This window comes from Natrix helvetica (assembly GCF_964273705.1).
Source record: "Natrix helvetica genome assembly, chromosome: 2".
In the NCBI taxonomy this organism is placed as follows: Eukaryota; Metazoa; Chordata; class Lepidosauria; order Squamata; family Natricidae; genus Natrix; species Natrix helvetica.
In genome coordinates, this window is record NC_138552.1 from 292,176,846 (window position 1) to 292,204,476 (window position 27,631).

At 44.2% G+C, this 27,631-nt stretch overlaps 1 protein-coding gene across 5 annotated transcripts in view; it reads right to left on the bottom strand.

Moving 5' to 3' along the window:
• The window catches only part of TBX4 (T-box transcription factor 4), a 98,960-nt gene that overhangs the window by 66,137 nt on the left and 5,192 nt on the right, over positions 1-27,631 (bottom strand). For 2 of the 5 annotated variants that reach the window (XM_081945433.1, XM_081945432.1), the window contains exon 1: positions 6,059-6,178. The exons of 1 other annotated variant lie outside the window; for it this stretch is intronic. In XM_081945433.1, the coding sequence (XP_081801559.1) occupies positions 6,059-6,175 (117 nt within the window). In that variant the 5' untranslated portion in view covers positions 6,176-6,178. Of the gene's footprint in view, positions 1-6,058; positions 6,179-13,797; positions 13,819-17,677; positions 17,848-27,631 lie in introns of those variants that run through there. 2 more of the 5 variants (XM_081945435.1, XM_081945436.1) reach the window with 2 other exon arrangements.

Below are 27,631 nucleotides of genomic sequence, written 5' to 3' on the forward strand. Positions count from 1 at the left end.
GGTATAGGGTGTCCTGCTTGAGCACATGGGCTGGACTAGATGACCTACAAGGTCCCTTTCCAACTCTATTCTGATCTTGATTCAGATGTTCCCCAGATCTTTGGTAACGCAATAGCCTCTTAAAGCTTCATTCGGACAAGGAACAACTTGTATGAATCTCAGAGACCTTGATACAATGGCCTTCCTAGGGAGTGAATTATTATAATTACACAGGACCCTTAATAATAAATAAATCGGCCCATCTTTAGGCTATTGATTATGGTAAAAGGAGTAAATTGTCATTGGAAATTCACTTGTCGCAAAAAACTGTTCGCCGAAGCAAGAAGGGAAGGGGGTGAGGACAGGCAGAAAGTAATATTTGAAAGCCACAATTCCAAAACTGCTTTCCTGTTTTGGGCAATGCTGGAAGTCCTCAACTTACAACCTTTCACTGAATGACCATTCGAAGTTACGACGGCACTGAAAAAAAGTGGCTTAGGGCCATTTTTCACACTTAACCGCCATTGCAGCATCATGATCAAAATTCGGACGCTCGGCAACTGCTTCATATTTATGACGATCGCAGTGTCCCTGGGGTGACGTGATCCCCTTTTGCGACCTTCTGACAAGCAAAATCAATTGGGAAGACAGATTCATTTAACAACCGTGCGACTAACATAAGGACTGCAGTGATTCACTTAACCACAACGGCAAGAAAAGTCGTTAAATGGGACAAACCTCACTTAACAATCGTCTTGCTTAGCAATGGAAGTTTTGGACTCAACTGTCGTAAGACGAGGACTACCGATACCCCCACCAAACACTTCTTTGTGGCACACACAACTTAAGCATGTAGGTTTACTATCAAATTGCTCTCTTTTTAACCAGGCTTTGGTGATGGAAAAGAAATGCAATAAACTTGTTTGTGTGCCATTCAAAACATTTTCTCCTTGGACTCCAAGTGCCTAAAATTATTTGTGTTTTACAGTTGCATTGCCCTTTTAAGGATGTACAATAAGGTTGAATCCAGAATAATTAACTTTTCGGAATAAACATCCCTGCGTTGATGAAATATACTGTATTCCTGCATTTGAGTTCGATAATCATTTCTAATTCTTTTTGCTCCGATTTCCTACAGATGCTAGAGTTTCAAACTTTGCCAGGGGAAAAAAAAAACATAATAAGGCTAAAATATCATTATCACATGACAACGGAAACCACTTCAAAATATCTCATCCTGTCTTAGTCTGGGAAGCAAGATGCTATCCTTCTACTCTTTAATCCATTCGCCTGAGAGTAAAGTGATTTTTTTCCTGGAAATCTACCCATCCATGAATTTAAGGGGACTTAGTTCCGAGCCAACTTACAGAAGATCACAACACTGGGTAAAATTGCATAGGCACGTCACGACATTGAAAAACTACCAAATTTCCTTTCAAGCGAAAAGATGGAGAATCCAGGAAGATCACTCCTTACTTTGCTGGTTTTTTTTCCCAGAATACGTTTTATTAGGTTATAAAGTTTTTATAAATAAAATATGAAATACGAAAGCAAATAGAAGGGCAGGATAGGGAAGGGGAAAGGGCAGAGAAAAGGGAGGAAGGATAGAGAAAGAAAAAGAAGCACTGACTTTCGACTCTCTGTTACAGTAGAATAGGGCATTAGTAACAATCACAACTATTTGTTTTACCCTAATAGTATAAACCAGTCATTTCTACAAGAATCTATCAGTCTGATCTGTAAAACCCAGAATCAAAGTTTCATTCTTTTCCACCTCAAGCATGAAGTTCAGAAGCGGTTTCCATGTGGAAACAAAAGTACTTATGTTCTTTTCTTTAAGCACAAAGTTCAGAAGCGGTTTCCATGTGGAAACAAAAGTACTTATGTTCTTTTCTTTAAGCACAAAGTTCAGAAGCGGTTTCCATGTGGAAACAAAAGTACTTATGTTCTTTTCTTTAAGCAAAGTAGTCAATTTTGCCATTTCAGCCAATTCTGTCAACTGATCCGCATCTCCTTTGAGTGAAGGAATCCCTAGAAAATCCCTCACCTCCTTCTCCAGTGAAAGAATCCCTGGAAACTTTCAATCCACCTGGAAAATACATCCAAATGATTTGTCCTAAAATGCTGCCTGTGGTGTTGTTGTTGTTTTTTTTTACAAAAATTATCTCCCCTTCCCTAAAATTTTAAAAATAATTAGAATTTTTGTGATATGCTTACAGGGAAGGGATATCCACCTATATACACCTAAAAAAGAGTTGTGAAAATATCTACAGACCACTCACATCCTGGACATAAATTGTTTCAACTCCTACCTTCAAAACGACGTTATAGGGCACTGCACACCAAGACAACTAGACACAAGGACAGTTTTCCCCCGAACACCATCACTCTGCTATACAACTAATCCCCACAACACTGTCAAACTATTTACTAAGTCTGTATTACTATTATTCGCATCCTTCCTATTACCTATCTCTTTTTCTAATTATGACGATAACCTTGTTGCTGGTATCTTTACTATTTATATTGTTTTATTTAGTTTCCTAGTATGATTTTGATCGCTTATTTAGTATCCTATGACTATCCCTAAGTGTTGTATCTTATGATTCTTGATGGATGTATTTTTTTAATGCACACTGACAGCCTATGCACCAAAGACAAATTCCTTGTGTGTCCAATCACACTTGGCCAATAAAGAATTCTATTCTATTTCTATTCTATTTTATTCGTGTCCTCCTTTAACATTGACATTTGCCAAACCTTTGAGTTTTGATCACGTGATCAGAGGGGGCGCTGCAAAGGTCATAACTGCAGAAACTGGTCACAAGTCAGATTTTTTCAGTGCTTTGAATGGTCACTAAACAAACTGTTGCAGGTCGGGGACTACCTGTATAGAAAATGACTTAGTAGAATCTGTTTTGATAGGGAAGAGAAAATATTTTCCTGGAGTTTAAAAAAAAAAGAAAAGCGGCATCAAGCGGCAATTGCATAGACATTTATCACGAAGGTTTATTTCGAATACTTTATTTCTTATCGAATTCTTTATTGGCCAAGTGTGATTGGATACACAAGGAATTTGTCTTTGGTGCAGATGCTCTCAGTATACATAAGGAGAATAAAATATATTAATCAAGAATAAAAGAATAGAATAGAATAGAATAGAATAAACTAGAATAGAATAGAATTCTTTATTGGCCAAGTGTGATTGGACACACAAGGAATTTGTCTTTGGTGCAGATGCTCTCAGTGTACATAAGAGAATAAAATACATTCATCAAGAATCAAAAGATAAAACACTGATAGTCAAGGTTACCAATAAGCTATCAAATCCTACTAGGAAACAAATAAAAACAACAGAATAGGAATAGGAATAGGAATAGGAATAGGAATAGGAATAGGAATAGAATAGAATAGAATAGAATAGAATAGAATTCTTTATTGGCCAAGTGTGATTGGACACACAAGGAATTTGCCTTTGGTGCAGATGCTCTCAGTGTACATAAGGAGAATAAAATACATTCATCAAGAATCAAAAGATACAACGCTTAGTGATAGTCAAGGTTACCAATAAGCTATCAGATCGTACTAGGAAACAAATAAAAACAATATAAATTGAAAGATACAAGCAACATGGTTATAGTCATAAGTGGGGAGAGATAGATATTAGGAAGGAAGAGAAGAAAAATAGTAATACAGTCTTAATAAATTATTTGACAGTGTTGTGGGAATTAGTTGTTTAGTAGAATGATGGCATGGGGGGGAAAACTGTCCTTGTGTCTAGTTGTTCCGGTGTGCAGTGCCCTATAGTGTCATTTTGAGGGCAGAGGTTGAAACAATTTATGTCCAGGATGCGAGGGGTCTGTAGATATTTTCACGGCCCTCTTTTTGACTCTTGCAGTATACAGGTCCTCAATGGAAGGCAGGTTGGTAGCCATTGCTTTTTCTGCAGTTCTAATTATCCCTGGGAAGTCTGTGTCTGTCTTGTCTGTGCTTGATAATCTGGGAATTCCCTTATCTGTCTGCCCTGAGGATCATTTTATTTTTCAACTACCCACTTACTCAACCCCCACCCCATTTAGAAAGATGGAAGGCATGGTAGGTTTTTTTTTAAAGATCCTTCTGTCTTTCCCCACATTTCTTATCTGGAATCCATTTTTAGCATGGGCCTTAAGGCCAGAGACATGCCCAAGGATGCCTTTGCTATAAACATCCCAAACGGTGAACTTCACTTAAGATAAAAGAGAGAGAGAGACTGGGAAAAAAGCAATAAAAGATTTTAAAAAGAAAAGGGGGGAGAAGGGAAGGAAAAACAGCAGAGAAGTTGCATTTCCTTCGGATTTAAGAGGAATCACACACACACACACACACACACACATCCCAAAAAGCTCGGACACTAAAACCAGGAAATTTCAGGGGTTTGAAGCGTTTTTTGGCAGTGTTGATCCTGCCTTAGGTCGTCCCCCCCCCCCCAGCAACAGGAGGAAGCTGCCCGCTAAAAGTTTAATCAACCAGTTTATCCTAGTTTATTTAATTCCCAGCACTTATTCTGCGCTTCTGCAACTGGGATTGTCCGGAGGTTGAGCATTCCCACGCATGACTCTGGAGAGTTGGCCCTACTAGGTGTTGGTCGTTTCAAGGGAGAGTAGTTAAGAGCCCCTAGATGTAAGCCAACGGGTTCACACGGGTTACGAATTGGCAAGGTGCGTGCCGGTAGAGTTCATACGACCGGGGGGGGGTGGGGGTGGGTGTCAATCCAAGGTCTCTTAAAGGCTGCTCCCCGGCACGTAAAATCTGAAGGCGGGTTATTTGGCTGGAGTTCTTTCGCGCGAACTCGGAAAGGGAGCTCATCCATTAACAAGGGCGAGCGCGTCGTCTGAACGCGGGAGTCAATTCCGTGTCAGCTGAGGAGGGAGGGAGGGCAACCCTCTCCTTTTCGTTTGCTGGGTTCTGCGCGTTCATTTAAGGACCCCTTCGAAGACCCGAAAGAACCCAATTTTTTTTAAAAAAAGCGAGGCGTCTCCGAAATCCGTTTCAGTCTCTCGAGAATTTACCCCAAAAGTTAGAGAAAGGGGAGGCTTAGGGGGGAGAGAGAAAAGGAGGAGGAGGAGGAGGAAGAAGAGGAGGAGGAGGAGGAGAGGAAGAGAAGAGGAGGAGGAGAAGAAGATGATGAAGAGGAGGAGGAGGAGAGGAAGAGAAGAGGAGGAGGAGGAAGAAGGCGAGGAGGAGGAAGAAGAAGATGATGAAGAAGAGGAGAGGAGGAAGAGGAGGAGGAGGGAGAAGAGGAGGAGGAAGAAGAGGAAGAGGAAAGAGGAGGAGAGAAGGGGAGCGGAGAGAGAGAGAATTGGGTCCCCGCTTTGTTTACAGTCGCTCTGCCCCTTCCTACCGGGCGGGACTACAACTCTCATCATCCCCCTCTCTTCCTGCAGAAGCCGCGGGTGACTTTCGGCCGGTCTCTCTCTCTTTTTTTTTTTTTTTGCGGGGCGACCCAGCATCCCCGGTCCAGCCATTCGGCTACTGTCCCAAGTGTGACCCGGCTCGATTAGCTCTTAGAGACCTTTCCCGGAGCCCGATCCTCGCCCGCCCCCCTCCCAAAACTCTTAAACCACCAAGGCAAGACATACATCTCTACGGCTGCTCCTTCTCGCCCGTCTTTACTTCGGAGCAACCGCGCAGATCCTCAGACGAGCCAAATCGGATTCGAAAGCGGTCCCTTAACCCAGGGATGACCAACCTTGGCAACACTTAAGACTTGTGGACTTCAGCTCTCAGAATTGAACTCAGGAAATTGAAGTCCACCGGTCTTAAGATTGCCAAGGCCGGGGGCTGCCTTCACCTAACAAAGCTGGACTTAGCTAGGATCGCTTAAAAGCCCCTCTACCCCAGGCAGTCTGCCATCCTAGGCGCCCACTTCGAAGGAGGCGGGTGGGCGGCGGAACCGCCCGGCGGAGTCACTTCGAATTCAGAAAAAAGAGAATGGCAGAGTAGAAAGGGCCCTTGGAGGTCTTCTAGTCCAACCCCCTGCTCCAGCAGAAAACCCTATTTTCAGACCAAAAAAAAGAGTTGCCCCCGCCTTCAATACCTCCTCTAGCGATGGAGCACCCACAACTTCCGGTGGCAAGTCGTTCCACGGATTAATTGTTCTGTCGGGAAATTCCTCTTTCGCTCTAGGTTGAATATCTCCTGGATTCATTTCCATCCCTGCTTTCTGATGCTTTGGAGAAGAGGTTGACTCCCTTCTTCTTTGGGATGGCCCCTCAAGTAAAATAGAATTAAAATAACAGTGTTGGAAGGGACCTTGGAGGTCGTCTAGTCCAACCCTCTGCTCAGGCAGGAAACCCTACGCCATTTCAGACAAATGGTTGTCCAATCTTTCCTTTAAAACTCCCAGTTTTGGAGCATTCACGACTTCTGGAGGCAAGGCGTTCCATTGATTAATTGTTCAAACTTTCAGGAAATTCCTCCTCAGTTCTCAGTTGCTTCTCTCCTTGATTAGTTTCCATCCATTGCTTCTTGTTCTACCCTCAGGTGCTTTGGAGAATAGCTTGACTCCCTCTTCTTTGGGGCAACCCCTGGGATATTGGAACACTGCTATCATGTCTCCCCTAGTCCTTCTTTTCATCTAACTAGACATACGTAAAATATTGTAAGTGCTATTGCGAGAGCCAAGGCAAATTCTCTCCATCCGTTCGTCCCTCGCTCCGTCGTTAAAGAAGGCACGTTCACGCGAGCCGCCACCCACTCGCTTCGGAAAGCAGCTTCAAATCCCAACGGGCAAGGAGTATATCCCTTCCGACGTCGGTTCCCCCTGAGTTTAAGTGCGAAGTCGGAGTCCCAATTCGGATTAAGCCCCGCTTCCTATTCCAAAGATGTTTCCATTCCCATTCCTTTCCAGTTAGCCAAAGCAGGATAACGGCACCGACGGTGTACAAATTAGGTCGTTTGAACGCGACCGCTCGGGAAAACCCAGAAACCGGGCACAGCGCGAACGAGGCCCCTTGCCTAAGTCACACAAACGCGCAGATAAAAAAGGCGCAACCGAATTTGCTCCGCGGGCAGGAAAAAAAATTCCCCGCGTTTTGGACATTTCTGGAAATAAAGCCCTTTGCAAGAAACAAATTTGGGGCTAGACCTTCAAAATATTTCCCCCGTTCCCCACTCGACTCTCCGTGCCACTGCTCCCACACAACCGCCTTTGCCGCGCAGCGAGATCCAGAAGGCAAGAGGCGCGTTAGGATCTCCCGTTTGGCTTTGTAGGATCGATCTGCGCTTTTCCTGCCCTGTCTCGCCCAGGAGACGGGGTGCCCCAGCTATCTTGCCCTAAGGAGCGGGGGCGGGGGAACGTGGCCGGAATTTCTTCGGGGAGTAGGGTGTTTTGGGATATGAACTTTGTGCGGTTGGCTGCTGACCGATGTATTTAAGATGGGAGGCTGTAGGCATTTTCTAAATAAATGCAGTAAATTGAAAGGGGTTGTAAAATTTGCGCTGCAGTGCAACTTTTAATTAATAATTAAAATAATTAATAATTAGAACTGCAGAAAAAACAATTGCTAACAACCTGCCTTCCATTGAGGATCTGTACACTGCACGGGTCAAAAAGAGGGCTGTGAAAATACCTAGAGACCCCTGGCATCCTGGACATAAATTGTTTCAACTCCTACCCTCAAATAGAAGTTATAGGGCACTGCACACCAGAACAACTAGACACAAAGACAGTTTTTCTCCTATGCCATCATTCCGCTAAACAATTAATTCCCACAACACTGTCAAACTATTTACCAAGACAGCATTATTATTATTATTCTCGTCCTTCCTATTACCTATCTCCTCCCACATGACTATAACCATGTTGCTTGTATCTTTACAATTTATATTGTTTTATTTGTTTCCTGGTATGATTTGATTGCTTATTAGTAACCATCTAAGTATCTTATGGTTCTTGATGAATGTTCTTTTTTTTTCTTTTTATGTACTCTGAGAGCATCTGCACCAAAGACAAATTCCTTGTGTGTCCAATCACACTTGGCCAATAAAGGATTCTATTCTATTTTTGCAGTTTGTAAATTTGCCCATCTGCTTTTTTCCCAGGTTGAATATCATTATTGTCATATTAGTTTGGCTATAATAATAGTAACAACATTGTAAGGCCATCAAATATTCACATCTGCCTGTCTCACCTCCTTGGGAAAAACTCAATAGGTGGATAAAAAAAAAAATCAAAACCAGTCTGTCTGTGCGACCAGCCAATAATACATTAGTTAATAATATATTAGTAATAATATTGACAATATATAATAAACATATAATATATTGTTAATAATATAATAATATATGACAATAATAATAAACATCTTTAAATGTTCAGATGAGTGAGTTTCATGTTTAATGAATAAAAGAAAATGTGTGTGTGTGTGTGTGTGTGTGTGTGTGTGTGTGTATGTATGTATGTATGTATGTATGTATGTATGTATGTATGTATTTGTGTTACAACCCCTGGTATGCCCAATATGTAATATGCCCAAAAGTGGCTAAGACTCCTGCCTACGATACAATACAGCCCAGGTTCAAATCCCAGTAAGGGTATGGCTAGCTGATGAGAGCTAATTAGCTCGAAATAGATCTATACTAGTCTCCCTTTATTTATTTATCAGTACAAATACAAATACAACACACACACACACACACACACACATGTATGTATGTATGTATGTATGTATGTATGTATGTATGTAAATTAGTTTCAGCCAGTCTAGCCTAGTTATAAGGCACCAGGTTAGAAGGCAGAAGACCTTGAGTTCAAGTCCTGCATTTACCATGAAAGCCTGCTGGGTGACTTTGGGCTAGGTGATGGTGAGTTCTAGTCTGGCCTTAGGCAGGGAGGGAGACTTAAGGCAAAGTCACTCAAATCCTTAAGCAATTGGGCGACTTTAGGCCCGTCACTCTCTGAGTCCAACCCACCTCACAAAGTTGTTGCTGTTGTGGAGAAAATAGGAAGAGGGAGATGGATTGGATGTGTTCACCACCTTGAGTTATTTGTAAAAATAATAAAGGTGGAATGCAAATAAATAAACATTATTATTATGTGGTTAACCTTTGGTGAGATTCACAGCCTTTGGGGCTGGTTGGTAGCCTAACAGCTCGAGTCCTAACCAAGGACCTAGGAACTGTTAAGGTAACGTCGGAGGATATAAGCTGTTCCAAGTAGGGTGGTTTTTTGTAGAGTCAGAATGTTCAAGTCTGATAAATTTAGAATTTCCAAACAGCGAAGTAGCCCTTTAGGTATTGCTCCAAGGGCTCCAATTACAATTGGGACAACACATGATTTCTTTTTCCACAGTCGCTCAACCTCAATTTGCAAGTCCCGGTACTTTGTGATTTTTTTCTTGCTGTTTATCTTCAATTCGTGCATCACCAGGTATTGCAACGTCAATGAACCATACTTTTTTTCTTTTCAATTATTGTTATGTCAGGTGTGTTGTGGGCCAAGTGCCTGTCAGTCTGGATTCTGAAGTCCCACAAGATTTTGCCTTTCTCATTCTCTAAAACCTTCTCAACCTGATGGTCCCAGTGGTTTTTGCTGTACTCAAATCCAAACTTGTGGCACTTATTATTATTATTATTATTATTATTATTATTATTATTATTATTATTATTATTATTATTATTATTATTATTTATTGTTTATTGTTTATTGATTATTGATTATTGATTATACTTATTAATTATTAATTATTACTATTATTCGAATTTGGCAATTTGTGCCAAATCTCTCACCCCGTTTCCGTTCCTTTTATTTCGTTGATTTACTTAAAAGGTAAAGGTTCCCTTCACACATATGTGCTAGTCGTTCCCGACTCTAGAGGGCGGTACTCATCTCCATTTCAAAGCTGAAGAACCAGCAGTGTCCTAAGACCTCTCCCTGGTCATGTGGCCGGCATGACTAAACACCGAAGGCACATGGAATGCTGTTCCCTTCCCACCAAAGGTGGTTCCTATTTTTCTACTTGCATTTTTATGTGCTTTCGAACTGTTAGGTTGGCAGAAGCTGGGAAAAGTAATGTTAAGCGGCACCAGGGATTCAAACCAGCCAACTGCTGACCTTCTGATCGACAAGCTCAGCGTTTTACCCACTGAGCCACTTGGTTTACTTAAGTTTGTACAATTTTAAAACATGCATCGCCATAATTTTGAAGGGGATAGCTTGAGCCTCCCGAATGGCTTCTGTTTGGAAATGAATTTATAGCAGGACTAATTTTAATTTTGAATGTTACTTGGTTCTAGAAAAGGGAGAGAAGAATGGATTTTCATGAAATACTAAGAAGGTTGTCTCAAAAGGTGTTTTTTTTCCAAAAGGCAATTGGAGTTTCTTGTTTCGCTTCTCAGCTTCTTCAATTCTGAAGCAAAACGTTTTCAATGGGGGGGGGGGGGACCCAAGAAAGTCCAATTGCCTTTAGAAAAATCACCTTTGGGATAACCATGACCTGGATGATTTGAGACTCTCCATAAACACTGAGAAGGTTGCTTGACTTTGCGGGCAGCAGTGGTAGCTGTGAGACCGAAGAGGCCTAGAAACTTGATTTGCAACCCAAGTGAGAAGCGCAAAGAACAAAATGGGAATAGGGGGGATAACTAAACTTGCTGCCAAGATTTTCTCTGTTTTGCAGATTGCAAGCAATCAGAGACGCGATCAGAAACTGGCACTTCTCAGACCAGTTCGTAATTTACTTGCAGGGAACCTGATGCTAGGCCTAAAAATATCAAATTATTGATATTTTTTAAAGGACTCGATCCAGCCATCCTCAAGCCATGCTGAAACTAACTCGCCTCCACCCCAAGCAGATTTTGAACAGAACAGAACAGAACAGAACATGGAGAGGGGAGGGGAATGGAATGGAATGGAATAGGAGGGGATGGAATGGAATGGAATGGAATAGGAGGGGATGGAATGGAATGGAATGGAATAGGAGGGGATGGAATGGAATGGAATGGAATAGAATAGAATAGAATACAATGCAATACAATACAATACAATACAACACAACACAATACAATACAATACAGAAATGGAATAGAAAGGTGATAGAATGGGATGGGATGGGGTGGGATGGGATGGGATGGAATAGAATAGAGTAGAGTAGAGTAGAGTAGCGTAGCATAGCATAGCATAGAATACAATACAATGCAATGCAATGCAATACAATACAATACAATTCTTTATTGGCCAAGTGTGATTGGACACACAAGGAATTTGTCTCAGGTGCATAAGCTTGCAGTGTACGTATAAGCTTACTTCCCAGAAAATTTACTTCCTAGAAGAGGAAAAAAACCGAATTTGAACCCTCCTCTAAGGAAGCAGCTGTTTACTCTCAAGTAAAACTGCACTAGTTCCATTTCCAGGGTCTCCCCTTCACTCCCTCAATTTTGGACAGTCCAAGCTGGCCCCGAAATATTCCCCCCACCCCACCCCCCCACCCCGTAGACTAGAAATAAGATCAACCCTACATTTTGGACAAGCCATTAGAATTCCCAGTTTCTAACATTTTTTTTAATGTTCACATCCAGTTTTTAAAATAGTTATTTCTGAGAAAGGCAGCAAAATCGCAGCACTTTCCCGCTTCCTTATCTTTTTCAGGACATTTTTGTTAAAAAAAGAAAAAGAAAAAAGGGGACTTATCCAAATGAAAGAACCATCTGAGAAAGAAAGAAAGAAAAAGGAAGAAAAAAAAAGAAAGGAAGGAAGGAAGGAAGGAAGGTAGGTTGGCGGCCCTGTATAATTTTAATTTTGGAAAAATACTGTTCTTAAAATAAAGACATCCAGAAGCATCTATTGATTGGCAAGAAAAAGAAATCCGGGTTTCTTTAGCCTTAAAAGTGTATTTATAGAATCGATTGATCCCACTTAGGTAATTATATTGAATGCGTTGCTTTTTCAGTTCTACAGAGGAATTATTGAATCTGTCGTCTGCACCTCCATGACTGTTTGGTTTGGCTCTGCAACCCAACAAGACAGACACGGACTTCAACGGATAATTAGAACTGCAGAAAAAACAATTAGTGCCAACCTGCCTTCCATTGAGGACCTGCACACTGCAGGAGTCAAAAAGAGGGCTGTGAAAATATCTACGGACCCCTCGCATCCTGGACATAAATTGTTTCAACTCCTACCCTCAAAACGACGCTATATAGAGCGCTGCACACCAGAACAACTAGACACAAAGACAGTCGGGGGGGGGGGGGACTGTCATCCCATGCCATCACTCTGCTAAACAACTAATCCCAACAACACTGTCAAATAATTTACTAAGAATGTATTACTATTATTCTTCCCTTCCTTCCTAGGATCTATCTCTCCCCACTTATGACCATAACCAAGTGGCTTGCATTTTTCAATTTCTATTGTTTTCATTTGTTTCCTAGTACGATTTGATAGCTTATTAGTAACCTCGACTATCACTAAGCGTTGTATCTTTTTAGCCTTAATGAATGTATTTTATTCTCCTTACCTACACTGAGAGCTTCTGCACCAAAGACAAATTCCTTGTGTGTCCAATCACACTTGGCCAATAAAAAAGAATTCTATTCTGTACCGTTCTTTTTCGAGAGTGAAAGTGGGGGGGGGGGATCCTTAAAAATCAACCGCTTCCTTCCATTTCAACGTAGTGAAAGGAGATAAGGAGGGACGCAAATCGCTTTTACAAATCACTTTGTAAAACTTTCTTTGGCGGATAAGCCGTCGGGGGCTTAATTTTAACCTACTCCGTAAGAAAAGGCCTTTACTTCCGAGGAAACACGTTTGGGGGTTTTAAACGTCTTAAGGGAGCCGCTTCGATACGTTTTAGAAATATTAAACCTCATCGGAAAAGTTTGAATCTCTCTTTCATTTCGTAGAAGGATTAGAGCAGAAAAGATCACTGGGCAGAACTTTTCATTGCTCCTTTGAGAATTCACCCAGGAAATCACTATTACATTTTTGGGGGGTAATCATTTTTTGATCTTTTTATTTTTTTGATGGCGAAGGAAACCCAACGCTTCAACTTTTAAATAGTCAGTCGTGGAACAGGCGAGTCCTAAAGGATGACTGGGGTGGGGGTTGTCCAATTTTATTTTATTTTAGAAAAAATGAATTTATAAATAGATCATACAAAACAAAACAAATTTAGAAAATGTATATTGCCGCCTAATCACACATGGAGATTCGAGGCGGTTTACAGGACAGGAAAGCTCAACTAAAAGAAATAAAAGTAAAAGTAATTAAAAATAAATAAAAATAATATAATCACACAAACACACACACACACACACACACACACACACACGACAACACACATTCATAAAAGCCATTTAATGGGCTCCGCGTCTTCAATTTTAAATTTTAAAATAAGATGCCGGACAGGAAGGACGTGAAGAGGCCTTGAAGCGCTTTTGAATCCGCTTCTTTTTAAAAAAAAATTATGTGAAAGCTGAAGTGAAGCTCAGATTAAATAAGGCCTAAATTTTTCGGCTTCCAGCCTCAGTTTCCCAGCCTGTAAAAACATAGGTTTGGAAAAACCCTCCTACAAAGACAGATATTGCACGAGGAAACGAAGTAATAATTGCTGAGCCTTCGGAAGTATATTACTAGCGGACGGAAAGAAATAGGATAGCAGCTAATATCCTGAATACGATTAACCACGAAGGTCCTACATTGGATTCCTGCATTTGAATTTAATCCAGTTCGGGATTAGGATGGGGGATGGAATTTTCCCCCTCCTTCCAAGCGAAACAAACGGATCTCTACAATGGCGCCGGGCTGGGATATGATATCAGACGCCCCTTACTCACCTTTCTTTGAAATAACCTCTTTCCCCCCACGACTGTCCGGGCTGAAGTTTAGAAGAAGACCCGTTTCAAATTTGGCTCGATGGTTGAAATTGACCGACTCTACGGAAAGCCTGTAACGGATTCCTCGATCCAGAAGCTCTCCGGATCGCTCAGGATTTACCAGCAACCCCGGGAAGCGGGCAGAAACGCGTGATTAAGAGGCTGTCTGGCTTCCAAATTCTGCGCGCGTAGATTCTTGCTTGTTTGCGGGGTTGAGCTGAGCCGACTCGGTCTCTTTGTGGTCCAGGGGTTGCAGTCACCCCAAAAGACCTCGACTCGGCCCGCCCCAAACCTGCATCCGGCTTTGGTCACCGCATTGCAAACAAAAAAAAAGTCGAGGTTTTTTTTTTTGGTGGGGAGGGGGAATGCGGAGAAGAGCAACAAAGACGATTTTAAAGGCCTGGAGATTAAAACATACGAAAAAGGTGGCAGGATTGTCTAGTCTAGAGAAAAGAAGGACTGGAAAGGACATGGTAGCACTATTCAGTATTTGAGGGGGGCTGACACAAAGAGGCCAATTGATTTTCCAAAGCTCCAGAAGGCAAGAAACAATGTAGGAAACTAATCGAGGAGAGAAGCAGCCTGGAATGAAGGAGAGAAACTTCCTAACAGTGGGGACGATTAATTAGTGCAGGGGTGTCCAAACTTGGGAACTTTAAGACTTGTGGACTTCAACTCCCAGAATTCCCCAGCCAGCATGGCTGGCTGGGGAATTCTGGGAATTGAAGTCCACAAGTCTTAAAGTTCCCAAGTTTGGACACCCCTGAATTAGTGGTACAACTTGCCTCCAGAAGTTGTGGAACTTCTGGAAGTTTTTAAGAAGAGCCTGGAGGGGCACTTGTCTGAAACGGTACAAGGTTTCCTGCTTGAGAAGGGGGCTGGACTAGATGACCTACAAGGTCCCTTTCCAACTCTATTCTGATCTTGATTCAGATGTTCCCCAGTCTCTTTGGTAACGCAATAGCCTCTTAAAGCTTCATTCGGACAAGGAACAACTTGTATGAATCTCAGAGACCTTGATACAATGGCCTTCCTAGGGAGTGAATTATTATAATTGCACAGGACCCTTAATAATAAATAAATCGGCCCAGCTTTAGGCTATTAGTTATGGTAAAAGGAGTACATTGTCATTGGAAATTCACTTGTCGCAAAAAAAAACTGTTAGCCGAAGCAAGAAGGGAAGGGGATGAGGGCAGGCAGAAAGTAACGCACAGATATTTGAAAGCCACAATTCCAAAACTGCTTTGCTGTTTTGGGCAATGCAGGAAGTCCTCGACTTACAACTTTTCACTGAATGTACTTTCTAAGTACTTTCGCCGAGCCGGGCGAGGGGGCTTAAGATCCGAAATATTGCCAGCTGGTAGAGTATAAAAGGGATTTTTAACAAGCCGGAACAAGGTTCTTAGGCCTCGCTCTCTTCCCAACCACGAATTAAAAGTCAGAGCGGGACGTTGGAGTGCGATTCGCCCCCTTTTCGTCCGGCGAGGAAGGGGCAATTGGTAACACACATACATACACACACACACCCCGCCGCCATATTTTTGCTGGACCGCTTTCTTTTCTCTCACTGGCGAGTTCAACTTTCTTAAAATACCTTCCCAGCCCTGGCAGAATTCTCGGGGGACGGCCTGTTTGGCATCCCCCCCCCAAAGAGTCCGAAGGCCCGCTCCGAAGGTCAATAGGTGGAGGGGGGAAGACACGCGCGGGTCCGAAACTTTGCAAATGAAGCGACGTTAACCGCGTCCGCTAAGTCATTGAACCGGGGGGGCTCCGTTCGCCCGAAATTCGCCACCCGTGGGGTGCGTGGGAGGGCGAAACTGGCGCGAAACCCAGCTTCGCCTTCCTTCGGGGCGTTGGAGGGAAGGAGAAAGCGATTTGCAGGATGCACAAATTGTACACGCACGTATGGAGGCATGTGTGACACGCAAACGCACTCCTACCACTTACTAGATAATCGAAAGGGCCTTTGGAAACCTTTGATGAAAAACAAACTCCCCCCCCCTCTTTTCAATAGGAAAAAAAACCATCCATCCACCCATCAATCATGGGAATTGATTTCGGAGTTGGAGTTGCGGAACGCGGGTTCTTCTTTCTAAAAACCGCCCTTCCAAAGTTTGGATTTCAAGCGAGACGGTACGGCTTTTCCTGCGCCTCCCGCCTCCATTTCCACGCGCGACCCCTCATCCCGCGGCCTCAAAACGCTTCCCCGGGGGCGAACCAACCGGTCCTTAACCGGAGGCCTCCAGCGGCCTGAACTCCAAAGCGAGAGAATAGGCTCAAGAGGATCGTTTCCCTCTGCGAGGCAGCCGGGATTCCGTGGATCCGGGCAATAGAAGAGGGGAAAGAGAAAAAAAATTGTGGAAAAGGGAAAGAAAGAAAGAAAGAAAGAAAGAAAAGGAGGGAGGGAGGGAGGGAGGGAAGAAAGAAAGAAAAAAGGAAGGAAAGAGAAGGAAGGAAAGAAAGAAAGAACAGCCGGATCGATGTTCGGAGGTGGGTGAGGGAGGCCTTTTCCAAAACGAATTTGTCCGTTTCCCTTTGGGGGGACATTTTGCGTCTTCCCCTCCCCCTTTTTGGGGGGAGAGAAGGTTCGCAGGAGGAAGAGAGGCGCGCAAATGAGACCGTTTGGGATTTAAGTCGAAATCCTTTTTGCAAAAGGAGGGGGCTCTGCGCGCTTCTTACTGCGCCCCAAAAGACGTTTACATCCCCAAGATCTTCCCGACGACTTTCTGGTCGCCAGAATCGTCGCGCGCGGGGGGGGGGGGGGAGGGGGAACAAACCTTTTGAATCTGCGCTTCCATGGGCCAACCTGCTTTTACGCGACGGCAGCGGCCACCAAAGCTTCTCTTTCCCCCGCTTTAACTTAGGATCCAGGGAGCAAGGTTGATTTTGATAGCAGGATAGGCCGCAGACGAAGGCCGAGTGCCGTTTTTTTTAATATAGCAATAGCCCTTAGACTTATATACCGCTTCACGGTGCTTTACAGCCCTCCCTAAGCGGTGGTTTACATAGTCAGCCTCTTGCTCCCAAAAAATCTGGGTCCTCATTTTACCACCACCACCCCTCGGAAAGATGGAAGGCCGAGTCAACTTTCAGCTAGTCAGGATCGAACTCCTGGCAGTGGGCAGAGTTTGTCTGCAATAACAATAGCGCTTAGACTTACATACCGCTTCACAGTGCTTTACAGCCCCCTCTAAGCGGTTTACAGAGTCAGCCCCAACCGTCTGAGTCCTCATTTTACCCACCTCGGGAACGATCTGAGTCAACCTTGAGCCTGGTGAGATTCGAACGGCCAAATTGCAGTTGAAAGAAACGAAGGAACACACACACACACACACGTTCCTGGCGCAACCCGGCCTATGCCACGCCGGTGACTTGCATTCCCACAACCAAATGACTCGGGTTGATTTAAAAAAACAACAACACCCAGCCACTGCCTCCCGGGAAAGACTACACGCCTGCAAGAAGTACGTCTGGATTCGTCGTGAGTTAGCGAGCCCAGGTCAAGGGGTCGGGTTTGCACTTGGGAGACTTCCGGAAGCAGGAGTCAAGGAGTCGTGGGAATGCAGGCAACCTCGTGGTTGTTGTTGTTGTTGTTTTTCTGAACAAACCCTGAAAGATACCTCTCCTTCTTTAGGGAGTGAGTTGGGCGGGGGGGGGGGGGAGAGAAGCATTGGATCCTTCCCCACCTTCCCAGTGCTGTGTTGGGGGCCCCCAACAGGCGGCAAACATAGTTAAAGACCTGTCCCTTCCTTCTCTAACCCCCCACTCCCGTCGGCCTCGCTGAAGATCCTTGCCAAGGGAGGTGATGGGGGTGGTGGGCAGAGACATCGTTCCGACTCACAGTAAGCGAAGGCTGGAAGGTGGCAGGACCAGATGCTGAGGTCGTGCAGCTGCAGGCGGAGGCATCAAGAACTTCCTACGGGGTTCCGCATCCTCGTCAAACCTTCACCAAATTCCGCGCAGCGACATCCAGAAAAAATCTTCTTTCTCCCCCGGGCCAAGTAGTAGTAGTAGTAGTAGTAGTAGTAGTAGTAGTAGTAGTAGTAGTAGTAGTAGTAGTAGTAGTAGTAGTAGTTATTAATAATAATATTAATAATAATAATTAATCATAATAGCACCTTTAAAAGGGCCAAGGCGCAAAAGAGAGAGAGTCTCTTCCCTTGGAGGGCCCGGTGGAGTGGGGGGAGGTCTCCCTCAAAGAATCTGGGGGATCTGGGGCCGGGGAGAGGCAGGTGGAGGGGGAGAGCCGGAGAGAAATGCAGCTTCTCGCAGCCCCAAAAAGGATCGTTTTGCTAACTTCGGATCGCCTCTCTTCAACTGTTCCATAAAACGCCTGCGAGGGACGGAGGAGAGGGCTGCCCCCCCTCTCTTTCTCGCGCCCCCCCCCTTTCTGCTGACGTCGCTGCTGTCAGTCTGGAGCTGAGGATTTTCCAGACCAGCCGGGGCTGCTTCTCGCCCCCCCCCCACTCCACGCCTCCAAACCCGACCCAATAGAGACCCTCTCCCAAACTGGATGCCTTGTCCCCCCCTCCCCAATTCTCCCCAGCTCCCTGCGCAGGGAAACTCTCCCTCCCCCTCCAGCTTTCTCCCTAGTTGTTCCCGCACCCCACCCCGCTCCACACCCGCAGCCAAATTCTCCCACCCTTGCAAACCTTCCAGAAACGCAAGAGGGAAGGAGGGAGAACCAGCGAAGCCCCTCCTGGTTTAAATTAACGCCACATCTGGAGAGATCAGGCCGGAGGATTCCACGCCACGCTCCAGGCGGCGGCCCAACCGGGCGGGTTTGAAAAGGAAGCAGGGCAGAAAGCCCGAGGGTTCCATCCTGAGCAGATCCTGCCCCGTCTGGAAAAGCGCGCAAGGGCGCAAAAAAAAAAAAAGTCCGCATTGAGGATGCGCAAAGCTCTCTCCAGGGTTTTCCCAAGGGTCATCCAGAAGGAGATTTGAGGATAAACTAGGGGTGAAATTCAGCAGGTTCTGACAGGTTCTGGAGAACCAGTAGGGGAAATTTTGAGTGGTGGGGAGAACCGGCAAATACCAACTCTGGCTGGCCCCAGGAGTGGGGAGGGAATGGGGATTTTGCAGTATCCTTCCCCCAGGAGTGGGGAGGGAATGGAGATTTTGCAGTATCCTTCCCCCAGGAGTGGGGAGGGAATGGGGATTTTGCAGTATCCTTCCCCCAGGAGTGGGGAGAGAATGGAGATTTTGCAGTATCCTTCCCCCAGGAGTGGGGAGGGAATGGAGATTTTGCAGTATCCTTCCCCCAGGAGTGGGGAGGGAATGGAGATTTTGCAGTATCCTTCCCCCAGGAGTGGGGAGGGAATGGGGATTTTGCAGTATCCTTCCCCTGCCACGCCCACCAAGGCATGCCCACAGAACCGGTAGTAAAAAAAAATTGAATTTCACCACTGGGATAAACCCCCAACCTAGGCAATTCTTCCCCATTTGTACAGGTACACTGCTTAGAGACATGTAGGCTTCATGTAGGTGCTTTGAATTCTGGTGCTGGAGAAGTCTCCTGCGAGTCCCTTGGACTGCAAGGCCATGCAACCGGTCAGTCCTAGAGGAGATCCACCTTGGTGAGGCCACACTTGGAATCCTGCATCCAGTTTTGGTTGCCAATGTAAAAACGACGTGGAGACTCTAGAAAGAGTGCAGAGAAGAGCAACCAAGAGGATGAGGGGACTGGAGGCTAAAACATATGAAGAACGGTTGCAGGAACTGGATACCTCTAGTTTAATAGAAAGAAGGACTAGGGGAGACATGATAGCATTGTTCCAATATCTCAGGGGTTGCCACAAAGAAGAGGGAGTCAAGCTATTCTCCAAGGCACCTGAGGGTAGAACAAGAAGCAATGGGTGGAAACTAATCAAGGAGAGAAGCAACTTAGAACTAAGGAGAACTTTCCTGACAGTTAGAACAATTAATCAGTGGAACAGCTTGCCTCCAGAAGTTGTGAATGCCCCAACACTGGAAGTTTTTAAGAAGATGTTGGATAGCCATTTGTCTGAAGTGGTGTAGGGCTTCCTGCCTAGGCAGGGGGTCGGACTAGAAGACCTCTAAGGTCCTTTCCATCTCTGTTATTCTATTCTATTCTATTCATAATTCTCCATGCTGGTTGGGGAATTGTAGAGCTGAATTCCACAAATCTTAAAACTTGCCAAGGTTGGACTCCCTGTTTAAGAGTAACATATTTCATCAAAAGCCATCCGCTTTTTTGAGTAGATTTTTCATTTTATTTTGATTCAAACATCATCTTCCATTAAACAGTGTGTCGTCTGGGTACAAATATTTTGTGCAAATATTTTATACAATCACAATTACAATGTACAGCCATATTTATTATTTTATCTATTCTTAACTTTACACTAATACTAATATATACCATACCTAATACCATAACAATCTTCTTAACTTGTTTACCTTGGTTAAAACATTTTCTCTATTTCACTCCTCTGCTTTTTTCCACTTTTCACATTTATTCTCTACCCATTGATAGTTCCCATATGTTATAATAATCAGATTATTCCTTCTCTTCAATAATTTCAAGTGTTGCCCTATTCACTTCTGCACCTTCTATTATTTTCCTAATCACATTCTCATCCATAGGATTTCCAATTTGGTGCGAATACAGTCCTACCCATCTGCTTTTGATTAAGCAACCTGCAGCTCACAAAAAATTTATGCCTTTTAATAACATTTGTTAGTTGGACTTTTTGGCTGTGAGACTCACTCTGGTTGGTTAAAGGGACCACAAAGGCAAGGCCAATATTTATTTATGTTATACAGTTATGTATAACTGTATAACACATCCAATGGAGACATTTGAAGGGGGGGGAACCATAAAACTAAAATAACTCTTTGGATCAGACCAATCACAAATTTGATTGAGAGTTGCATCCCCCAGCAGTGGTAAGTTGCCTCCTTTGGGGTTACTTCCCCACCCCATCTCCTGACATTTAAGGGTACACTGCTATGGACTAGGGAGGTTTGAGGTTGAGACTTTGGAAAAAGTTCAAAGAAGAGCAACTAAGATGATCAAAGGCCTGGAGACTGAAACATAAGAAGAACAAAGAACGGCTGCAGGATTTGGGTTTGGCTAGTCAAAAGAACTGGACTGCAAAGGAATTGGACTGCAAGGCGATCTAATCGGTCAGTCCTAAAGGAGATCAATCCTGACTTGCTCCTTAGAAGGCCAGATCCTGAAGAGGAAACTCAAAGACTTTGGCCACCTAATGAGAAGGAAGGACTCCCTGGAGAAGAGCCTCATGCTGGGAAAGATGGAGGGCAAAAGAAGAAGAAGGGGACGGCAGAGAAGGAGGTGGCTGGATGGAGTCACCGAAGCAGTCGGCCTGAGCTTAAATGGGCTCCAGAGGATGGTAGAGGACAGGAAGGCCTGGAGGAACGTTGTCCATGGGGTCGCGATGGGTCGGACACGACTTAGCAACTAACAACAAGTTAAAAGAAAAATTAGGGATGACATGATAGCAGTATTCCAGTACTTGTGGGGCTGCCACAAAGAGGAGGGGGTGGTAAAATTATTCTCCAAAGCACCTGAAGGCAGGACAAGAAACAATGGTTGGAAACTAACCAAGGAGAGAAGCAACCTGGAATGAAGGAGAAACTTCCTAACAGGGAGAACAATTAACCAGTGGAACAGCTTGCCACCAGAAATCATGGGCGCTCCGTCACTGGAGGTTTTTAAGAAGAGTCTAGACAGTCACTTATCTGAAATAGTATAGGTTCTCCTGTTTGAGCAGTGGGCTGGACTAGAAGACCTCAAAGGTCCCTTCCAGCTCATTCATTCTATTCTATCTTTGGCAACGCCACTGATGTTCCTCTGATATTGTATGCACTCACTTTTGCTGGCAGGGACCTATGGTTAACAAAGCTTTACCTCTGAGTAAACAGGAGGGGATTGCTTAGTCATTTCTTTTCCTAAAACCCCATTCCAGCCAGAATCAGACCACACCAACCCATGCCCAATTCATAGCTTCCCTCTCAAGCTACTCAATTGTTTGAACAGAGACCAACTTTTAAATCAAAATGAGCAAACTCAAACAAACAAACAAAATAACAGTGTTGGAAGGGACCTTAAAGGTCATCTAGCCCAAACCCGCCCCTCAAGCAGGAGACCCTTCACCATTTCTGACAGGTGGCAGCCCCAATCTCTTCTTGAAAGCCTCCAGTGATGAAGCTCCCACAACTTCTGAAGGCAACCTCTGTTCCACTGGTTGATGGGTCTCCCTGTCAGGACTTTCCAGACTTAATCTCTCCTTGATCAGTTTCCATCCATTATTCCTTGTCTGGCCTTCAGGTGCTTCGGAGAATAGCTTGACCCCTTCTTCTCTGGGGCAACCCCTCAAATATTGGAAGACTGCTATCCTGTCTCCCCTGGTCCTTCTCTTCGCTAGACTAGTCATGCCCAGTTCCTGCAACCGTTCATCGTATGGACAATAATTCAATGCTCAAACCATAAAATATTTTGGACATGTAAGGCAGTGATGTTAGTTCCAGCCTCAAAGCACATGGGCAATGTTCATTTTGTGCTTTTAATTACAGTACACAAAGTTAACTGTTGTGGGTTCTCCACCCAGTCTTTGTGTGTGTGTGTGTGTGTGTGTGTGTGCAGAAGCACAGCATGCAATCCCCAATTTTGAGCCCTCTGGAAAGTTAGTAATGTCCACCTCTAGAGGTTTTCAAAAAGAGACTGGACAACCATTTGTCTGAAATGGTACAGGATCTCCTGCTCGAGCAGGGGGTTAGACTAGAAGACCTCCAATGTCCCTTCCAACTCTGTTACTCTAGATTTTCTAAACTACAAATCAGCTACAAACCCCAAATGAACCCCAGCAAAGCCAGCAACTAACCCCCAATGGAGAAGAGACCTCAATGAAGGTCTTGGAATCTGGCAATCTCCTTCAAGAATTACAGATTTCTTGCACCAAATGGTTTAAGGGCAGCCTTCAAGCCTCTAGCTCTGCCTTTCTCAACACTGGCAGCTTCAACTCTCAGAATTCCCTAGCCTGCCTGTGGGAATTCTACCTCTAGACTCTAGAGGCGGGTACTAGCCAATCAAACAAACATCGTGATCGTACAGTGACCTCCAACTTTTTGGGAGTTAGGGAATGGTTCCATGGAGACCGTTTTTTTTATCAGACTGGTGTGGGGATGTGTGGGGGTGGGGGTATGTGGGGGTGGGTGTGGGGGTGTGAGAGAGAGAGAGAGAGAGACAGACAGACAGACAGACAGGAGAGAGAGAGAGACAGAGGGAGAGAGAGACAGAGGGAGAGAGAGACATGGATAGAGAGAGAGACAGGAAGAGAGAGAGAGACAGGGAGAGTTTGAGTTTGAGTTTATTAAATTTATAAACCGCCCCCTCTCCCCGCAGGGACTCGGGGCGGTGTACAGACATCGCATATACAAAAACAACAAAACAAAACACGAAAACCCAGACAAAACAACGTAAACATACAGTCTGTATATTAGCCCAAACTAATTAATAGTTAAAAACAATCTAAAACCAATTTAAACCCCAAAATTTAGAATTTAAAAAGCCATCCAGGAAGGTCAGTAATAGATGTTACTTATGATTATAAATGGGCCAGGCCGGCTAGTAGGAACAGGTGGGTCTTGAGTTTCTTACGGAAGGAGCGGAGATCGACGGTAGTTCTAATATCGGGGGGGGGGTCGTTCCAGAGGGTTGGGCCCATCACAGAGAAGGCCCTACTCGCGGAAGGTACCCGGAGGAGTCCCTCTCTGTGAGAGCGGATTGGTCGCAGGGATGTATGGGGTAGGATGCGATCCCGCAGATAACTAGGTCCCGAGCCATGGGGGAGTAGAAGCTATTCTACTTACTTAAAGATGACAATCAACCTTCAGAGAGAAGGAGGGAGGGAGATAGGGGGGAAGGAGGGAGGGGGGAGAGAGAGAGAGATGGTTTTACTGCAGGCATCTTAAGCATGTGCGGATGGGACTTCTGGCCCTGTTCCTGGTGGGCCGTGGACCAGTGCTGGCCTAGGGGTTGGGGAACCCTACGGTTGTAGAGAAGGAACAGAAGACAATGGTGATGGTAGATGTAGCAGTGCCAAGTGAGAGCAACAGGAGGAAGGAGGAGCATGAAAAGCTGGAGTAGGACCAGGACCTGAAGGAGGAACCGGAGAGGATGTGGAATCAAGGCCAACATGATCCCATTGGTAGTAAGAATCTTAGGTGGTCTCAGAAGCTGGGAGAGATTCCAACAGATCCCAGGAATCAGAGCTCTCTGTCCAGAGGAGTTCAATTGGTAGGAACAGTCAAAAAGAGGGCTGTGAGGGTAAAATGGATTGATTATATACAGAATAAATACCAGACTAGGAAGTACTATGTAGCCTTTAGGTAAGAATGTTTAGACTGATAGATGATCAGAGTAAATAATACACGGGATGCTTGGAATTGTTAGAGTGGTGTATGGCGGAAGTCAGGGGGGTGGGTTTGAGTGGGAGGTGGGGGAGGGTTAGGATAGAGGGCGGGGTAATATATATGCATAATTAACCTACAAGATGGGATTAATGAAATATTGTTACTTTAAGAGAAATTTATATCATGATTTATATATGTTTAATTACTTTAGAAGATGGAATTAATGGGCTATTGCTACTCTAAGAGAAACTTATATTATGATTGTTGGGTGGTGAGGGGGTACAATATCTGAATGAGTAATTTACCTTAAGATGGGGGGAGGGGAGGGGGTACAGTATTTGGTACAATATTTGAATGAGAATTTTTTTTAAGTTGGGGGGAGGGGACATAGTATTTGTATGTGATTTACATTATATGGAGGGGGGCTAAAAAGGGGGGAAATTTGTTTGTATAAAACTTTTTCAATTAAAAAAAAGAGGGCTGTGAAAATATCTACAGACCCCTCGCATCCTGGACATAAATTGTTTCAACTCCTACCCTCAAAACGACGCTATAGGGCACTGCACACCAAGACAACTAGACATAAGGACAGTTTTTTCCCCCCCTGAACGCCATCACTCTGCTAAACAACTAATTCCCTCAATACTATCAAACTACTTACTAAGTCTGTATTGCTATTATTCTTCTCATCCTTCCTATTAGCTATCTCCTTTTCTTCTTAATGGCTATAATTTTGTTGCTCGTATCTTTACGATTTATATTGTTTTATTTTGTTTCCTAGTATGATTTTGATTGCTCATTTAGTATCCTACGACTTTCACTAAGTGTTCTATTTTAGGATTCTTGATGAATGTATTTTTTATGTACAGTGGGAGCTTATGCACCGAAGATAAATTCTGTGTGTGTCCAATCACACTTGGCCAAGGAAGAATTCTATCCTATCCTATCCTATACCATCCCACCCCATTCCATATTTTCTATTCTATTCTATTCTCAATAAAGTATTCTATTCTATTCTCTATTCCATCTGTCTGTTTTGTTCTATTCTGTTCTCAATAAAGACTCTATTCTATTCTATTCTATTCTCAATGAAGTATTCTATTCTATTCTATTCTCTATTCTGTTCTGTTCTATTCTACTCTATTCTATTCTACTATTTTATATTCTCTGTTCTGTTCTATACTATACTATACTATACTATACTATACTATACTATATTCTATTCTATTCTATTCTATTCTATTATAATACTATACTACATTACATTACATTGCACTATATTATATTCTCTGTTCTGTTCTGTTCTATTCTACTATATTATATTCTCTGTTCTGCTCTGCTCTGCTCTGCTCTGCTCAGCTCTATTCTATTCTATTCTATTCTATTCTATTCTATTCCATTCTATACTATTCTATTCTCTGTTCTGTTCTATTCTATTAAGATCCCTGTGCAGAACCTTCCAACCCCCCCAGACTGAGAGAGGATCTGAGGATCTGTACACAGAGACAGGCAAGAAGCACACATCAACACGTACGTTTTCTCCTGAAACGACCCTTGCTGTTTGTCTAAGCCCCCCTCCTCAGTCACCAATCCAAGGCGGCCTTTAATGCCAACTCTTGGACACGTTCTTACCTTTAAAAAAAAAGAGATAAAAATGCTCCGACATTTCGGAATAAATGTATAGTAAATAAATTTGGAAGGGATTTTCCCAAAAAGGGATTTCCAGACATAAGCAGAAGATCAGGGAGGTGCCTATTTTCACCCCCAGAGAAAGCCCAAACAGAGCACGTAAGGAGATTTACAGTAGCTAAGGTTCTAGCCCTCAGTACCCTTTCTTTAGCCTGGAAGTTCTGAAGCCTAGATTGGATTGGCGCCAGAATAAGATTGGGCACCTTTCTTTACGATGTAGGTCGACCTCCTCACCTTAGTGAAATATAATTCATTTTTAAAGTCCAGCCTCACCTCCACTAAAATTGCTTCAGTTCAGTAGCTGCGATTTAGCGGGCGCTGTTTTCCTGGGAGTGGAACATTGCGTTGTCTCTAAACATTAAATTAAAGCCTTGAGATTATTTAGAATTATGCTTCCCCCCCCCCCTTGGCATATCAGAAGTCCGTAGAAAGATATCAAAGCTGCATCTCTGATATATAGGAAGAAATACAGATTAGGGAGGGAAGAAGAAAGAAAGAAAGGGAAGAATAAAGGAAGGAAGGAAAAGGAAGGAAGGAAAACAAGCAAAGGGAGAGGGAGAGAGAAAGAAAGCAAAGAAGGTAGGAAAGAATGAAGAAACAAAAGAAAGAACAAAGGACAATGAAGTAGGGAAGGAAGGAAGGAAGGAAGGAAGGAAGGAAGGAAGGAAGGAAGGAGAGAAGGAAGAAAGGAAGGAAAACAAGCAAACAGAGAGGGAGGGAGGAAGAAAAAAAGAAAAGGAGGAAAGGAAGAAGGGAGGAAGGAAAACAAGAGAATGGAGGAAGGGACAGGGGGACAGAGGAGGGGGGAGGGAGGAAATCAAGAGGAGGGAGGGAAGAATGAATGATTGAAGGAAGGAAGGAAAACAAGCGAAGTGAGAGGGAGGGAGAAAGAAAGCAAAAAAGGTAGGAAAGGATGAAGGAACAAAGGAAAGAACGAAGGACGATGAAGTAGAGAAGAAAGAAAGGAAGGAAGGAAGGAAGGAAGGAAGGAAGAAAGAAAGGAAGAAAGGATGGAAGGATGGAAGGATGGAAGGAAGGAAAATAAGGGAACAGAGTGGGAGGGAGGAAGAAAGCAAGAAAGGTAGGAAAGGAGGGAGGGAGGGAGGAGAGAAGAAAGGGAAACAAGAGAACGGAGGGACAGAGGAAGGGGATGGAGGGAGGAAAACAAGAGGAGGGAGGGAGGGAGGGAGGAAGGCTCCAAAATTTGCTCGATCTCCCCACACCCAACTCCTGAGATTTAGACGACAACCACCCAACGTCCTCGTTCTGTTTTGGTTCAAATATGATTGTAAAATGGACAGTCGAGACGGAGAGAATGAAACAGCCTCCAATTCATTTAACCGGAAAACAGCGATGGGGCCTCAACCCGACTCGACTCCGGAGTAAATTCGACTTCTCCCTCCCCCCTTCCCCCCACCCCGGCAAAGAAGAAACTTGATGGGCCGTTGATGTAGGGGACTCTCGCTCTATCCTCCCGCCGGGAGCTCCGTTACCAGAGGAAGCGGCCGCCCGCTTCGCTCGCTCCGGGCTCTGGGTTTCTGCAGAAGGGGGCTGGTAAGGGGGGGGGGGCGATCCTGCAAAGGCAAATCCGGACAGGCGCTGAAAATTGGGCCCTCCGTTCTCTTGTTTTCCTTCCTTCCTTCCTCTCTCCGCTCCTCCTTTTCTACCTTTCTTGCTTTCTTCCTCCCTCCTACTCTGTTCACTTGTT